At 35.6% G+C, this 18474-nt stretch overlaps 1 protein-coding gene across 12 annotated transcripts in view; it reads right to left on the bottom strand.

The window, feature by feature from the left end:
* The window catches only part of LOC115444119 (CUGBP Elav-like family member 1), a 465041-nt gene that overhangs the window by 146798 nt on the left and 299769 nt on the right, over nt 1–18474 (bottom strand). For 4 of the 12 annotated variants that reach the window (XM_037442236.1, XM_037442234.1, XM_037442235.1 and 1 more), the window contains one exon: nt 1142–1241. In XM_037442236.1, coding sequence (XP_037298133.1) covers nt 1142–1241 — 100 coding nt within the window. Of the gene's footprint in view, nt 1–1141; nt 1242–4403; nt 4433–4621; nt 4819–14146; nt 14386–18474 lie in introns of those variants that run through there. The other 8 variants (XM_037442230.1, XM_037442231.1, XM_037442238.1 and 5 more) reach the window with 8 other exon arrangements.

Genomic DNA, 18474 nt, shown 5'->3' on the forward strand with positions numbered 1-18474 from the left:
CTGTTAAGCCTGCATAGTTACCACTATGAGGTATGTAACACACTTAACTGTGTCCCTAGGGCCGCGGCAATTGTCGCCCCGTGCATGGGCGTGCATTCGGTGTGGCGACGGAGCGCACAGGAATTGCCTCTGGGGGGTTGTTTCTAGGGTTAGGCTGAAATGTACCACGCCTATATGTCGCCAGCTATGTTAGGTCCAATGTAGTAGGGGGCGAGCATATTGCTATTTACCAGGCATGATTCGAGAGTGATACTGACTTGGAAAACTTAATATCAGCTGTACTAGTGGTAGTAGCTCTTAACAATGATTGTATTGGATGTCGGTGATAGTGTTGCACTAATTGGAAATATCAGATTAATGTTGTGGAATAGGGATACTTGTACCCTTAGCACGAATTTTTGTTACGTTATTGATTTATTTAATTATTTTCTTTTGTACTTTATTTGTACTTTAAACCCGTGCATTGTTTACGGTTTACTAAAACGTTAATTGACCCGATACGACATTTTATTTATTTGTAATAAGGTACACCAAGAACACTATATATTACATAAATCAATATAAAAAAAAGCAATAAGGTACAGCATCTGATATATGTGCTACTAATAGATGAACAAAGCATTTACCGCTAACAACATATTGAATCAAAATCCAAATCATAATAATAGAAAACTTGGCGCATCATTATTATTCGTGCTAGCGGTACAGATGTATTATACACGAATAGTGATCAACGTGCGCGTGGATTTTCACTATTTTTTTATTTAAATGGTAATGTGACCCCACTGAACCTGATGGTGAGTGAAGTGGGGTCCAATAGAATATCGACTGAGCAGAGATGATTACCCCTCGGCAGTCGACATAATTATGTCGGTCTGTTGGAACCGGATAGACACAGGCTGATCCCGGAACGCGATACACTTACATGGGCCAATATAACGGGTTTTAATACCTTGTGTACGGTAGTGGGTATCCGGGCGGATATAAAATATATCCTACCACCAGCAAGAAGCAAGCAGCAAGTTCACTACGTGCACGCTGACCACTATAAGTGCATGGTTGTTACGTTTCGTCATTAATTTGTATAGAAAACATGGTTAAATTAATAATAATATTGTTTTTATTGATGGAGTTCTCTTACCTTGATGTAATCAGGGTCTGGCATCTCTGATTTGACTTCATTGTTGTTGTTATTTATGCTGGTCGTGTTGTTATTGTTGTTTATGTTCATGTTCAACCCACTGTAAAGAAATAAAAATGGAATACGTTAAAAATTTATAAATATAAAACTTTTCAGATAGTATGAAATAAAAAAATAATCATGAGTGGATTCAATCAATCAACCAATTTATTAATTTATAAAATATGGGTACATTATTGGGTGGCGTATTTTATAAAAAGAAAGAAAAGAGGTTTATTGTCACATATGGTAAGTTACAAGGCAATACAAGAGCACCGCTACGCGCCTGCGATGTGACAATTAGGTGGCCAGCTCAGCACACTGTTGTGTTGCGACGTGAGCCACAACTGAGTGCTGGTTTTCAGTGGCCAACCAAAGTGATGCAACGTAGTGTCCTGGCATATTTAGTTAAATGACGTACAGAAATTACCAAACAAGATGTTACACATAAAATTAAATCTCAAAGTCACTAAAACTAACATCATATGCATAAGGCAGCAATGATATAATCTATTATTGCAGTTACAATATATTAGGCAGTGATGTACAAAATACCCTGTACAAAGTATCTGGAATACAAAATACAAAATACTTTTAAATTAAGTATTTCAGATACCAGATACAAAATACTTTCGAGAAAGGTATTTGAAATACTAGATACAAAATAGGTATCTTATGAATACTTTTTAAAAATACAAGTACTTTTGTAAGAAAACAACATTTGAATTTGAATTTGTTTGTTATAGATCATCATTATAGATCACAAGAATAATTATTTTAATTTTAAGTTAGATTAAACAAAACCAGCTATTCAATCATCTTATCACTCATTTTCCTTCGATGAGGCCGCATGATCATACCCCCATAAGAAAAAAGTCGTTCCACAGAGGCAGAGCTCGGCAAACAAGTGTATTTTTTTTTTTTATTGTAGTGTAAGTATTTAAGCTCTTTAGGCTTATGTCTTTATTATTAAGGTATTGCAATGTTTCTAAGTCAGCAGCGCTGGCAGGAGACCCCATGTTTTCGCCACTTGCAATAGAGGAATCAGAATCCTCTAAAAAGATGTAATAAGATTCATCCTTTCACTTATTTAATATCACCTTCTACATTGTCCAAAGCCTCAGATTCTTGTTTTTTCTGATCAATTTATTTTTCGTGTTTCAGTCTGTATAAGTTCTTTTACATATTCTTTACGCTCTTTTGTAACCCACTTCATTTAAAAAAACGGATCGGATCGAAAGGAAGTATATAGTATAGAAATAGATAAAGTAGCTGAATAAAATAAAGCTTACGTTTCCATATTTACGATCTCCAATTTCACAAAAGTAAACGAAAAATAACTGATTTCAAATCAATCATAACTATTCATAACAGCCGGTGAAATTTGTAGAAAGAAAGAGTCGCTATCTATTAATTTTTCCTCAAGTATAGTGTCCAAGAACGGCTCGGTCAGTTCTACGGATTTATTTTATAAACGACACCAAATAATCTCTACTTTTTCTAAAGTATTTTATCAGAAAAAGTATTTATAAAATACTAAGATACTAAACAAAAGTATTTAAATACAAGATACAATATCCTTTCTAAAAAAGTATTTTAGATACAAGATGAAAATACGTATTTTGTATCTTGTATCTGTATTTCAAATACTTGTATCTTAGATAAGTCACATCACTGATATTAGGTACATAAGTTTTTAATTATTCTTGTAAATATACACTAACATAATAATATATGTTATCTATTATAAAGTTAAGTTGACTTTCTTTTGGCATTGACCTATAAAATGGAATAAATTTTTGATCGACGCGATTTAACATGACGCTCAAAAGACCTAGTTAGGTAAAGTAATATCTGGTACAGAATTGTTGTAATACAATAGAAGAATATTTTAAAAACCACTAGAAAATAAGCAATATTGTATAGTGTATGTTATAAATATTAAGTATTCTTTTTAAATAACAATTTTAATTTATAACTAAAATATTGTGTCTATAGACAATTGTTATTGATATGGAACTCTCAAATTTGTAATTTCTGAAGAGGAATAATAAGTCATAAGAACACAAAATGTAACAACAGAAATTATAATACACTTAGTAAGGAAATAAATAAATAAATATTGAACATAATAATAAAAAGTTAAATTTGTTCTGTAATTGGATTGACATATTTATTACTGTACAGAAAATAATGTTATATTAAATAATTACATCACATTAAATATTAAAGCATCAATACTTCAAAAATAAATAAGATCAACGTTTATTCTCTATAATCTAAAAGTTATGTTATTGGGGTACTATAACTTTAGCGGTAAATGCATTGTTAGATGTCGACTAATAGGGGACCGGCCTATGCTTGATTTTGTACATTATTTAATATGTAATGGTTAATAATACGAAGATGAAGCACTCCTGCGAAAACTGTATAAAAGTTAGTTAAAAAATGAGCAAGTAATTCATATTCCAAATATTCACTAAAAGAAGAGTGAACGATCAGAAAACTGCACCGGTCACATATTAAAAGGATGGTGTTCAGCAAAAAAAAAAGCTGTTTGCCTAACATAATATACGCTATATTATTCCTTAAAAACTTGGTCATATAAAAAACAAACAATCGAATTTAAAACCTCCTTTTTTGGAAGTCAGTTAGAAATTTACGAATCATTAAGCAATACAATCAGGAGTATAACTAGGTGTTATTATCAGTACTGTTATCATCATCGCTATCGTCATCCTTTATTCATTCTCATCCCTACATATTATAAAACAGTCTTACAGAACGGATTTCTATGAAATTTTGGTATGGATATAGATTGAGACGCTAGGATGGGTCACGATATGGTACATGTTTTATTCAGGCGAAGTCACGAGCTAAAGCTAGTGTATGGTATGATGAAGATGTAGTTTTAAGCACCCAGTCGCCATCGACAGTTGACCTAGATATAAAATAGGTAAATTCCATAGCATGTGATTTGATCTTACTGTTAACCCATTCGTGCTTGGAATGTTAGCCGGCTAAGTAACAATGACACAACAAAGTTTTACAGGACAAGGTCACTGGCATAATTTGTATGAATCCAGGTCTTGAAATGTCTGGACATTTGAATCGATCCTGGTAACGTCACTGGACAATGAAGTTTATTCGGAGGACATGTCGATTATGACCGACATCAATATTAACAAGGTTTAAATGTCTTTGAATTTTATACAAAAATTACCAGTATGTTAACATGTGTTACACCGACACAGTCTTAAACATACGAATACTTATAAATAAATCACGAATGTGCAATATCCCCACGAGCCGTATCACATATATAATTACACGATAATAAACCATTATAACCACATAACATTTAAGAAAACATTGCGTATTATAAAACGAGACAGCAATAAAATAAAGAACAAAAATAAATTTAGGTTATGTGCGTTGTACCTCATAATTCTTGAATAACCAAAGTTCCACGGCCCATAATGTGTGCACTTGTTTGCCATACCGTTATCACTGATAAACGCGTACATAGCTCGATTACAAGCCGTTATCTCTTATCAAAGTCGATCAACAAACTCGGCGGGCCGCGAAACGTTTCGACCACAATCACTGTACGCTGTATATGGGTTATAATATGCGGGTAGTGTTTTGATCAATAGTTTTACAACTACCCTAACATTTTGGTTTACATTATGTACTAGCTTTGCTCGCGGCCTCGCGCGAGTTAAAGTTTTTCCGGGACAAAAAGCCGCTATATATTTTCCCAGGATAAAAAGCCGCCAATGTCCTCAGGGTTTCAAATTATCTCCATACCAAAATATCATCGCATTCCGTCCGGTGGTTTTGCAGTATATCACGTTGAGACAGACGAATGATGCACTTTGTTTTATATGTAGGGATGTATGTATGTTTGACGTAATTAATGTGACGTAAATTAATGTCTTGTTTTTGGGAACTTATATTTAGGTACTAATTGTTTATCCCTTTAAGGATGTCTCAAATGCGTACTTTTAACCGCTGAGTGGCGGAAATATTTGGATGTTTTTATTTTGTCACACATTTTACAGTATTGTGATTGTGTAAGTAACGGCTATAATAATAATAATTTTGATTAGATTTCTCACTTTGAATGAATGCTTAATCTCCGATGGTTTGGGTCTTGACTCTTGCTAACGGAAGGTGATTTTGTTTTTATATGCATTTATATTTTATGTGTGTCAAAATGCTTTCAAAGTAAAGATCAGTATGACATAATAAGGACGAGGAGATTCTCGCATTGAGAGGAGATTCCTCACTTTGAATCCTAACCACTGCACCGGTGCCTTAGGGCTAAAGCCTCGCCATCGAAGGGGGATTATGTAATTATTTTTTATATTTCTATATGCATTGATGTTCGGAATTTGAAATGTAAATGAAAAATAAAATAAATAATAATAAAACATAAAACTGACATAGGTAATATGATAACACATTATTTTATGAATTTACAGAAAAACAAAAATAATTATTAACGAAAATTTTAAAGATTTAGGTCGTTTTTGACTACTATGAAAGGCAGTGGATTTCGTGTGGCTAGTGATGATAAAAGATTTATTGTAAGCTTGCAATGAATATTCGGCCTATTCGGCCGAATGTCGATATACTAATCGGCGCGATGCCGAATACTACCTAAGTTGTTTGTTGAAGTCAGATAAATTTGTAAAAATAAAGAGATTTATTCATTGATATAATAATATGTTTTGTATTCATTAAAGTAATCATAATCAATTTCTCTATTACAAAAAAATACCAAACAAATGTGTATGCACCTGACTTATCGTAATGGAATTATAGAAGTGGCAGATTATGGTGCTGAAATATAGCATTCTCTGCATTTTTAAGCAGTTTAGTAGTTTACCAAACATAGAGTTTTACATCACTTTGTTTCGGTACCGTCCGACCTAATACTTTTGCCTAGTATTCGGCTGTTGAACAAGAATGCAAAATATTCGGTATTCGGCGTGTAGCCGAATGTACTACTACCCATCACAAATCTAAATTAATGTAATACAAGTTTGATAAAAATCTGAATTTTAAAACAATCAATCAGTGGATGTCCGCTTTAGATGAGTAAGTAATCAATCATATTTATTTTCGGAACGGAGCGGTTATATTTTTATTGTTCCTACAATAAAAACTCTTTTGGAATAAAACTTATTAATTAATGAAGATTGGAAAAAAATACATTTTATAACGATTTGAGGATTTATTGGTTTGTATATTTTTCCAATATAACATCAAGTATATTATTTAAATAATTGCATTTGCCCCGACAGTAATCGGCATAAAACTCTTTCCATGATACCGTGGGAAATGACTTAGGAACCCATTCAGGTACCATAAAAAAAAACAGTTCAACCCTTTCAGACATTAAGTATCTTATAAAAACATACTGACAAAGAACGTGTTTGGTTTTGCTATGGTAAAAATAACCTTATTACCTCAGAAATAAAGGCTCACTAATCACAAACAGACGCATTTTATTCATAATATTAAAATGTCCACCAAAACGTTAACGGCAAAAGCAACGTCATGTATATAATAAATACATGTTCCCTGGAGAGGTATGTGGTATGGGTTAACCAACGGTTCGCTGACAATTTTCGCCTACCCTCATTTGGAGTATAGGTATGGTAGACACGAAGCTATAAATATAAGACAAATTTCATACCGCAAAAATCATTCTTTAATCTAAAGACGAGCTAAGATTAGAAGGCGCGAGGTTCAAGATTCGATTTGTGTGATAGTTTTTTGATAGGTTGAAAAATAATATTTAAAAACACAACAGGATTGAAGTTTGTAAGCAAAATATTATATCATAGGAGCGAAGTAATATGGATTAATTGGCAAAGAATGGCAGCCTGAACCATTCTATCGATTCTAGACTTCACTGACGAACTCCACAGAAAATCGATTATCGAAATAAGTCTCGGATCAATTCTTTACTCTTGGCTCGAGTGGGTTCGATTTCAAGATTCACTTCCTTTACTAGCGCCGTAGTCAAGACGCCTTTCTTCAATCGTTTACGATAATCATCATCATCATCATCATCAGTCGCAGGATGTCCACTGCTGAACATGGGCCTCGCCCAAAGATTTCCACATCGCCCTGTTGGAAGCGGCCTGCATCCAGCGACCTCCTGCGAAGAGATCTATGAGGTCATCTGGCCACTTCGTGAGTGGACGTCCGACGCTGCCCTTGCCAGCTTGTAGCCTCGACTTCAAAGACTGATTTTTCGCTGAAATTTTTTGGCCGGAGCGCGACGTGCGATACGTCGTTGGACGCGTCTCGGCTAGCACTACACGATTCAAAAATAAAAAGGAGTACTGTCGATACAAAAAATTTTCACCGTCGGCAAACAAAGGTAAAATTCAAAAAATTCAAAAAATTTGGAAAAATTGAGGGGGGGGAATGTCAAAAACTGTCTAAACGTATACTACTAATCGAGCCAAAGACAACGATGTGCCACACTATATGGTTTGTATGATGTTTGTACAAAAAATATAAAATATGTATGTGACAGACTTATAGTTAGGATCCTATGTATTTTTGTGTTTTCTATTGGTGTCAATGATTCTAGGTGAGCATCTTGGCTACGGGCTTTGGAAGTTCTTATTGGAGCAATGACATCGAAAACAAAACTTACAATCACGGCTCCAACTCCCCTATGACGATTTCATTATGAAATGAAGCTATAAGTTTGTGATAATTCATACATTCCATTTATATTGTTATCGACATATTATCTATCGATCGATAGGCATATAATGTAGGGTTTGTATTATCTACCGCGATATATTTATCGATATGTTTTAAACCCTTCTCTATTGCGCGGTTATTGGACACCCGCTGTTAAATGATGTATTGTGAGCGTCATTATTATTATGTTTTTGGTTTATTGAAATATTTTGTATGACGTTCTTTAGGTTTAGATGTTTGATAGGATAATGAACCTCGTCTTGGCGATATTCTTAGTCTCTTATGGGCGTGTTACGGCCCATAAACAGCTCTATTTTCAATAAACGATCCCAATCGTTCGAACCTATCCCGAGAATAACCAATCAAAATAAGCCATTTAAAATTATGGTAAAAATAAACTTAGTCCTGATTGGTCTATTGAAAAAAAAAACGATGGTGATCTTTTATTTAAAACGGCGCTAATTGCACCCCTATTATATTGTAGCAAAGCGTGTAAAACCAAGTCTATACTAAAAAAGTTTCCTGCGCGATAGTTGAGCAACTAAGAGCACCGGAAAACGACCCGATCGAGATCGGAACGATAAGATGGCGACCGTGTGTCCACGATGACTGGACTCTGAAGATGTCATCTTGTAAAATCCGAATTATCATGCTGGGAATCGCAGCTGTAGTAGGTAAGTTTAGAAGTCATGATTCTTCTATAAATACTTACTTTATACATTCTCCCTTTTTGACATCATGGGGCGAAAATAACGAAAGCACTAGTTGCTTCTTAATTACCAAACTTATTTCCAAGTGCATAAAGACGTGAGATTATGTTATAGCATAAGTTTTAAATCTGGAGTAGAGATTTAACTTACCTAACTAGCGTATGTTAAACAATTAACGTGGAAATTAAACTTTAGTGTCAAAGTTACAAGGTTGCCAATATCTTGGCAATATTATCGTGGGAGTTTGTTCAGGTAAAATGTAGCTGAAAGCGTGGGCGTAGTCAAGTGTGATACTAACTCGTGCTCATTTGAACGTCGCTCTAATACATCTACATTTTAAAGGTAACAATTCGTTATTTCACTATTACAAGGTTCTATGTTAATTTTACTTATGTTTCAAAAATGGGATTTTTAATTTTCGTATCGGTAAAAACTTGAATTAATATAATACATTGTTCCTCCTCTATTTATCGTTTTGATTGGAATGAACATTCTGAAGGAGGCTCCAATCATTATTTGCGATTAGACAAGCCACAAATCCTTGCCAAAGAACACGGATTCCTATCTAGGATGATTTGTGAGTCTATTGAAATTAAAAAACACCAAAATTTCAATAGGGAAGATGGTTGGAAGCTTGCACAAGCCTGGGATCCTGTTCTACTTTTAATTAAATCGGATCCCAAAAGACCGGCTGCCAGACCTCAAGACACTGTGAGCTCATTCTGCGAAGATCGGACCGTCAAAAGCTAAAATTTAAAAAAGTTGTATATTTGAAAAATGTAGGTAGATATTGTGACTTTGACTTTACGGATGAACAACACCTCAGCCCCCCCGTGACCATGAAGGCTGCAAAGTCTTCGAAACGGGAGAAAATAATAATATAAAAAACCGCGATAAAATCCGTAAAATAGTTTTATTTCATTGATCAGGAATAGTATAGTTTGTTCCGAATCCATTTCATTTATGCGTGTACGATAAATGCATGCACCTAATGTATGTGGAGTGAAGTCCAATAGAATGTGGACTCACGAGAGGTGATTATCCCTCGGTAGTCAATACAATTATACTGGCCTGTTGGAACCGAATATACACAGGCTGACCCCGGAACGTGACACACTTACGTGGGCCACTATGGCTGGTCACCTTGTGTACGGTGGTCGCCATCCGGACGGATATAATATATGTCACACCACCAGCAACGTATTCGTGCGACTAGTGTGACGCCACGTCAAGTGGGCAAATATTGACTCGAGCGACAGATTACCGAGTGACAAACCGCAGGTCAGTGATACCTAATGTGGAATCGTGCGTTACGTCACCGGCATTTCATTTTAATGATGATTGTGTAGGTATTAGGATTATGGAGACAGCAAATTTTGGTGTTAATAAAGGAGGGGACTGAAATGAATGAATGGTTGAAGATAAGGACGTCGTTGATATGGAGAATGAGAAAAATATGAATTGTAGTTTAAGTCGAGAGCACATGTGCCTACCCCACGGCCCTTCTCCCGCTTTTACTATAACATAGAGCAGAGCGTAATTAAGCGTACGGAATATTAGGAATGGAATTGGTGAATTACATAATTTTATTTCTTCTTCCCTGCCAGCCCGAGCTGGCTTCTTTGTTTACCAAGTCTATTTTTCATTTATTTTATTGTCTTTGTTTATATAAGCTAATCTAATTAAGTAATAATTGAATATTCTCATGTACCTTGACTTATCATAAGTGCAACTATGTTCGCCTACGTGATGAATAAAGCATTTTTATTTTATTTTTTATTTCATTCGATTATTCACGGACGGGAATGATCAATCAAGCAAGTTAAGTCAAGGACTTAGGACTTTGGTTGCTTTACATTTGGCAAGTCTTTTAGAATCCCAGAGGAGCAGAGGGGGGTTAGGTCGGCTGCCCCTCGCTGCCCTCCCTTGGGGACGCCGTTGGAAGAAAGAAATTAATATACATATTTAAGCTGCGGGATATGGGTAATAATATAGTTTGTAGGTAGTATTTTAATTGTGAATATTCTTATGGATCTATAATTGCATTTGAACGAAAACTGATGTAAACTGTGTTAATTATAAAGTTCAAATTGTGTTATTTAGCTGATCCAACTTTAATTAATAAATTTTTATTACGTGCAGACGATTTCTTAATTGGATCAAAAGACCCCAAATACAATAATTGACGATAATTCGAATAAACAAAATGAGTATTTAAAAATCTAACTTTAAAATATATATTTTATGATTTTATTAAGGAAATATAAGGAACGCAATATTAACTGTATCTATGTTCCGGATTGTGTAGAATACAGTGAAATACTAAAGGGCAAAGTTTTATATCAAACTATGTAACAGTTTCATCGCGATAAGATATGCATACGTCCTAACAGTTGAAATCTTGGACCATCAGCGCAGACTGATAAAGTTAAGAACGTCTGTTACATTTAGATAGTTTTATATAGTAGTATTATTTCGTGTTAGTGATGATTGTCTCGGTGGCGTAGTTGTGTTACGGTATGACGGCAGTGTTGAGGTTTCGGGTTCGAGTCTCGCTTTGCCCAAAGTATGAGTTATTAGGTTTTTCTACTCAGTATCAGCTTGGAGTCGGGAATTTGTTCCCAATATGGTGATGGTCTCACCCATCACATCACGAGATGAAATATACACTATGTAATATGGGACAGCAGTTGCGGCTTTGCCTATCCCTTTAGATGTAAAAGGCGCAAGTGTGTGTGTAGTTATTACTTGCAGCTTTGCGTGGATGTCTTTTGATATTGGATGAAAGTAACCCTCTATTCATTCTTAAGAGGTAGATAGTCCAGATCACGTTTATCTGTGTGCCGAATATCATCCAAATTACAAACTATTTATTATCAAAAATCTATTTTCGCTGCTTACTTTATAATATGAAATTTGTGTAATTCATCTGATAACTAAAGTCACCGGTCATCATAGCCTAAATATTTCAAATTAATTTCAACCAATTTTACTTAACTACCCAACCATGGACAACAATTACTTAAGCTTAAAAGACTATCATACAAAATCCTAAACAAAACAGACCCATGCACCAATCCATTGCCACAAACGTAGTATTATCCGGGACATTATATTAGAATATGTCGACTCGAGATCCGGTCCCGGGCGAGTTGCCGGTCTTCCTCACCCTCCCCCATTTGGCAAAGCAAATAAATTAGCCCGCTTGTGTCTTATTGCGAGTGTAACTCTCGCAGCTGCGTTTTATCTCCTATTGCCGAAATCTTACGCTTTATATCCACAGAGGAAATTGTGTGAAACAGTACGCGGTTGGAACAATCGTGTTTTAGTTGTACTATAGTAATATTGTAAGGAGCAAAGTTTGCAAGTTTGTTTGTGGTGAATTCGTGATTGATGGTAACGTTTGTTCTTCTGTTAAGCATAATGATTATAATTAAACAGCCTCGTTCAAAAGCTTACATATTTATTGTCAATGTTGAATATCTTTTACTATGTATATTATATTATATCTCACCATTTATACTGTAGACCTTTATATGTGCAGTATAAGAAGTATGTTTGTAATAGAAATCGGCATCAAGTGGATGTGGTAGCTTTGCTGGTGCGTTTACACTTTTCTATAGTAGCAAGTACCACGATTCTACACCCGTTTCCGGCAGCACATTCTACTATTTCAAGTTACGACTAATATTATACACGTCGTTTTGATTGCGGTTCCACCCCTGTAAACTGGTTTGCATGAAATGTAGCACTTGGATAGACAACGTTCTGAAAGCTGTATGTAAGTCCTATTTATTAATAAAGATTATTACTTTTATCTTGGAAAAATACTTTGCAGTGAATTTTTTACCATAGGATAGATATTTCGTATAGGAAGAGTCTCTCAACCAGATATGTAACACATCGTAAAATAAATCGTATAATAAAATTGAAGAAGGTATAATTAACTTTGTCCATCGCAGTACCCGTTAATTATAATCACAAAGATTTTTGGTACGAGTATTAATTAGGTTAATATTGTTTGACGGACCCCGAACGCGGTCAATTTGTGTCGATAAACAATAGTAAATGAGGTGCAGTATACGTTCATAAACAGACAGTGAGGGTCATTAAAATTTGCCGCGGATTTACATCTGGCCATATTTCCTCATACTGGCGTTTAGGAACATTTCGAAGGTTTTTGGATGTTTATACTGACGGTGTTTACTGATTTGAAGTTCAGGGCGACAGATTTTTTTTTTTTTTATTTATTTAATTCACAAAACTGATGTTCAAACATATTACATGCTATAAGTTAAAGGTACGAAACAATACAATAATATTTTGATATCTACTAGATGTGAATCCGACATGCATTAGGTATTCTTAGTAAAACACTTAAATAATATTAATCAGGTTAGTGCTTAAATTAGATCGTAAAATTATACAAATTACTAAATTTTAAAGAATAAATATAAAAGTAATTAACTTATTGAGTTTCGATCTTGTTGAGGCTACAGAACCAGTGAAGATATCAATATCATTACGAATGTTATTGGCAAATGACAACATGCGAGAAATAGGTGAAAAATAACCCAAGTTTGTTCGGCTATACGGCAGAACAAACGTTTTTCTATGTATCAACCGGCAGCTATAGCGAGGTATGCAGACTCCTACTTTCACTAAAAGCTCAGGGGATTCGATTAGTCCATTAATTTGGCGAGGAAGAAGTATAAGGAGTTTCTCCTTTGTGTTTTTTGCAAACACGAGGTTCCCTGAAGCACTACCTGCCCTGAGCAGTTGCTCCATTAGCCATTTCATTAGCACTCTTATGGATTAAAGATGTTACTTCACCGTATTAAATAATATTATAACTTATAACACGGCGCTTAATCAACTAGTACCCTCTATACAACACTGTGATATTATCAAGATTAAAGGAGATCATAACAACATGGCGCACTGATAACGATACAAAAGGAAACTATAAGTATCATCACTACGTATATATATGTGTCACTTTGATTACGTGTACTGCTTTAACATTATCATCTAACTAGTATAATATAATAGAGTAATTGTGCAGAATTATAGACAAGCGTTCGGTTTCAAGAAAACATTTAAGTTTTCTAAACTGTTTTGCTTGTATTGTTGTTTCAGATACCCAGTTATCAGTTTCTGTTTCATCTTCTATTATATTAACGACTGATTCTACAGCGTCAGTTATAGTTGACTCTGAAGTAATGACTGATTCATTTATTCTGTCAGAGTGTTCATCATTTTTGATAACTGTGAGCCAACAGTCTCGTGAGCTGACATAGCTTTCTACCAATTACACGTAGTTCGCATTATTCTAACCGTAAGCATGGTCAGAGACTAATACATGGGAGTTTAGAATTATGAAATTCAAGAGTTCCGAGGTCTTTTTAGAGTTCTCATTTCGTTAATTTCCAGGATACCATTCCAAATAACCATGCTGATGTAAAGATTGTATGTAACCAGTATCTAGTATACTGACGTAGGGTAGAAAGTTTCCACTTACTTTGGTTTAGCGTACGGCGAGCCCGGTGATGATGCCTTGTGGTTCCTGTTCGGGTGCGTGTGCCTGTTCTGGTTCGTGTCGAGGCCGCCGCCCGGCGATATCTTGCCGGCGAGTGCGTTCAGTGAGTGCAACATTACGGGCGGCGGCCGCTTTTTTCCTAGCAGCCTCGTCACGCTGGCGTTTCGACACCGTGTGTCTCGCGCGCGCTTGGCCACGGCGCCTTATCTTGTGATAAGAGGCGTGGGGGCACCACCGCCCCCCGCCTCATCCCACCTGACACTATCACGCAAACACACACATAAACGCGCACAAACGACTGTCCTCTCTACACATAAAGGGTCAGCGTCCTGTCCGTTTCAACCATTTTTTTGACATATTCTCATATCTGTGTTTATGGTTTTTTTTATGTATTTCTGTTTTGAGCACTGGTTTTTTTTTATTCACAAATCACTCCCGTTGACTGAAAGGTACGTATGTAGTGGCTGTTGCGATGATTCAGCGTTTATCGTAATTACTACAATTGTGTTTTAGTCCTGTCATTTCGCTCAAGGAAGGGAAAACAGAAGTTTATGAATCTTCTAGATCAATTAACAAATGTAACGATAACATAATGATTGAAGATCAGTACGATTGGAAAAAAAGAATTTTGTTGTTTGGAAATAATTAAATGTGATACCATTGCGAAATAACTCGACATTGTTCATTTCCAGACACTAGAGGTCAGGAAGTTTCGTGTTCAAATTTTCATTAAGATCAAAAGAATCATGTAAAACTAGAGTAAGATATTTTACATGCTTATGACCAGCAATGGATTGACTGATGACCTTTATAACGATAAAGGTAGACTAGACGCAAAGAACTACTGAATCCCATCTTAAAATCCTAATCAAATCAACGAATTTAATAATATAAAAAGGCCAACAGTATAACTGAGACGTATAACAACAAAATAATATTAAAAGAAAATTGATACTTTAGTGTAGAACTTTTATTTATTGAGAATATAAGAATGAAACATAATTTTATGAATCAAATCAAAATTTTAAAAGCAGTATTATGCTAGATTATTCACATTCAATGTATAATTTCAAACACCGAGAAAATGAAATCATAAGCTCAAATCCTTAACACGTTTACCACAGAATCAGAGCGAGGAATAATCGGAGACCCAAACAGAAAATAATGTTGTGGAAATTCCGAAAATTTTTACGTTTATTGACGAGATGCTCTCAGAAAACTCATGGGTAGGTTTGGAACACTCACTGGAAACCTTAAGTAAATTCAATACCATTAAAGTAACATTAAATCATGAATATTTATAGTTATAATAACTATTATAAAGTACAAAAGTAAATGAGAGAAGTCAGAGAGAGCGTAAGGATCATGTAGCCCTCTCTCCTATATTTTCAACCCAGAAAGTAAAATTCATTACCTGCAGCGAGTAATCAAGTCATAAATCACCAACCATGGGAAAAAAAACCAAATCCGGCCCTGTTCAAAAGCTACCGCAAAGCCCGCCGCGGTAATAAATACGAAAAACACAAGGTATTTTATGAAAAAAAAGTAACGCCTAAACAGAGCCCAATAGCAACAAAACGCCAGGAGCGGACGCGTCCAAATGATATAATGTGACCACAGGCACCGTGCACAATACTTCGTGTTTTACATTTTTGTATATTCGTTTATTAAATTTAGGGGCAGAACGATCTGTCGTCGGATAAGCCCGTTGTTGTTTTTTATTGTGTGATTATTTAGCACAACGTTGGTAATCTGTGTACAATGATATAATTCGTGGTACATATTGTTTTGTACTGGCACAGAAAAATTATTTCACTGTTCTATCTTAGGGCAGATAATTGCGAATTTTCGCGAACAAACGAGCAATCCTTGTGAACACGTCTTATGACTTACATAGCGATATACACATCACATCATGGGATGAAAATAAGCTAGCCATTCGGTGGTGGCGCGGCTTTTGCTTATGCTCTCAGGGATATAGACGTAAACTGATGCGAAGGTAATTAACACAACCATACCTATCCCTTATTAAAAATAAAAGTATCTTATCCCCTAAACTCTAAACAATTACCCGAATACAACATACCATAAAAATGGCAATAATCACAAGCACGATCGATAATTACAATGTGCAAATGTAATCTGAAAGTTGTCTTGTAATTTGGTTAATTTTATCGCGTCCGTGGCGAAGCTAATGTCGCTCGGAGGCAATCTCGTGGGCCAATGTTTGACCCAACGCGTGGACAATACGTATACTGTTTACTAATTGCTTGATTAAAGCATGCTGAATACTTTACGTTAATTGGATATCTGCCATTAGGGTTCCGCGTTCGGAATATGCAACACAAATCAAGTTGTAATATGTAATTATATTAATTAATATTGTAGATTCAATCTGTAACGCTGTTCTAAACTCAGACGTATACAATTAATGTATTTAGAGGATAAATTTAAAAAAGTTAAAAAATGCTATGGAACTTGTATTATGGGCAGAAAATGGAAGGAAGGCGGCGATTTAGAGTTTTTTTTACAGACTTTTCCGCCCTCATGATCGGTGATGTAAATAATATACACATTCGCCAGTTAAGTTAGGTTCCCTTTAGTAGAAGGTGGATCTATTGATATGTACCGGGCATTTGAAGACTATTTATTGCTTTAAATGACGAGACGAGCTTGCCGTTCGCCTGATGGTAAACGATACGACCGCCCGTAAACATTAGAAACACCAGCCAACACCTTGTATTACAATGTATTGTTTGTTATTCCACTGCGATCGCCATCCTAAGATATAAGGTGTTATTGTGTCCAGTAGTTACAATTTTTTTTTAATGAATTATTTTAATTTTTAGGTCTTACTCAGAGCCTATAAAAATAATAAGGCATATCACAATTATATGAATGAAAACTAAAACTATTTAATACTGACATTTGTTCTCAATTTCTTTGAGTCCGCGAATGCAATACAAATGAGCTGACAGGTTTAAATAAAACTTTCAGAAAGAGAATTTCCTTTATGTTATTAAAGAAATAATTTCGCTGAATAACTTTTACATGAGCAATTTATTTTGAATATTTTATATCATAGGTTATTGTATAACCACCATGGCAGTCCACACATGAGGACATGGCGTGGTTGTATTATAGAAGTGCTGAGGTCTCGGATTCTATCCCCGTGTCAAGTAAAGTGATATTGGGTTTTTATACGCAGTGTCAGTCCGGAGCCTAGGATTTGTGCCAAATATGGCGATAGGCTCGCCCCTATCACATCATAGGACGGAATAAGCACGGCGGAAAGTGAGTGCACTAGTTGCGCCTCTGCGTATCTCTTCGGGAAAAAAGATGTCAGTTTGTGCGTGTTCCTCACATACATATTTTGATGTACCATTTTTTATGTTTACGTTTCATTTTTTTTATTATTTCACTTTGAATGAAGAGACGAGCTTGCCGTTCGCCTGATGGTCAGCGATATGACCGCCCATAAACAGTAGAAACCCCAACCAACACCTTGAATTACAAACTATTGCTTGGTATTATTATGTCCAGTGGTCTTAGTATGTCCAGTAGCTACACTGGCTACAATGTTCTTCAAATCGGAATACAACAGTGACTACACACTGCTGCTAGGCAGAAATAGACATTGGGGTGGTACCTATCTTGGCGGACTCTCACATATGAAAGCACTATCACCAGTAAAGGGACGAGATTAGTAAAAATATATCTTTTTGTCGATAAATACTCGTTAATCGATATTATCTGAAGGCCACTTCCTTACCATCGGATCCAGTGGACACCATGTCGTGCGCGAATGGATACGAAATTTTATACCGTGCCAATAGTAGGTGTCACGTCGTTGGCATTGATGACTTACGATTAGCATTGATGAAGGCTCAAGGGATTCGTTTGGCGATTGACGTGAGACGGGCACTCAATACATTCTAATTACCTAATGCGATGCGCCGTTCCGAGGGTAATACGGTTTCTGTTTGTGTCTTACCAAGGTTTTAAACAGCAAGGATGGGGGGACGGGGTTGGGACTTGGGACCAACAATTCCTCTACCGATATTAATAGTAGGCAAAAACTTGAGCACACTACGACGTGTCGGGGCATGTTTTAATAGTGTAGATACTCTTAACACTCGACAGCTTCTGGCTGCTTAACTGTGAATGGATCAAAATTTGTGTAATGAAATATACGTTCAGATCAAATAAAAAAAAAAAAAGGATTGACTTTGAAGGCCGCAGCCATCTCATCATACAAACGAATAAAACTGAAGTGTTGTGTGCACGAAATAAACATATTATTGATAAAG

This window comes from Manduca sexta, chromosome 24, assembly GCF_014839805.1.
Source record: "Manduca sexta isolate Smith_Timp_Sample1 chromosome 24, JHU_Msex_v1.0, whole genome shotgun sequence".
Lineage (NCBI taxonomy): Eukaryota > Metazoa > Arthropoda > Insecta > Lepidoptera > Sphingidae > Manduca > Manduca sexta.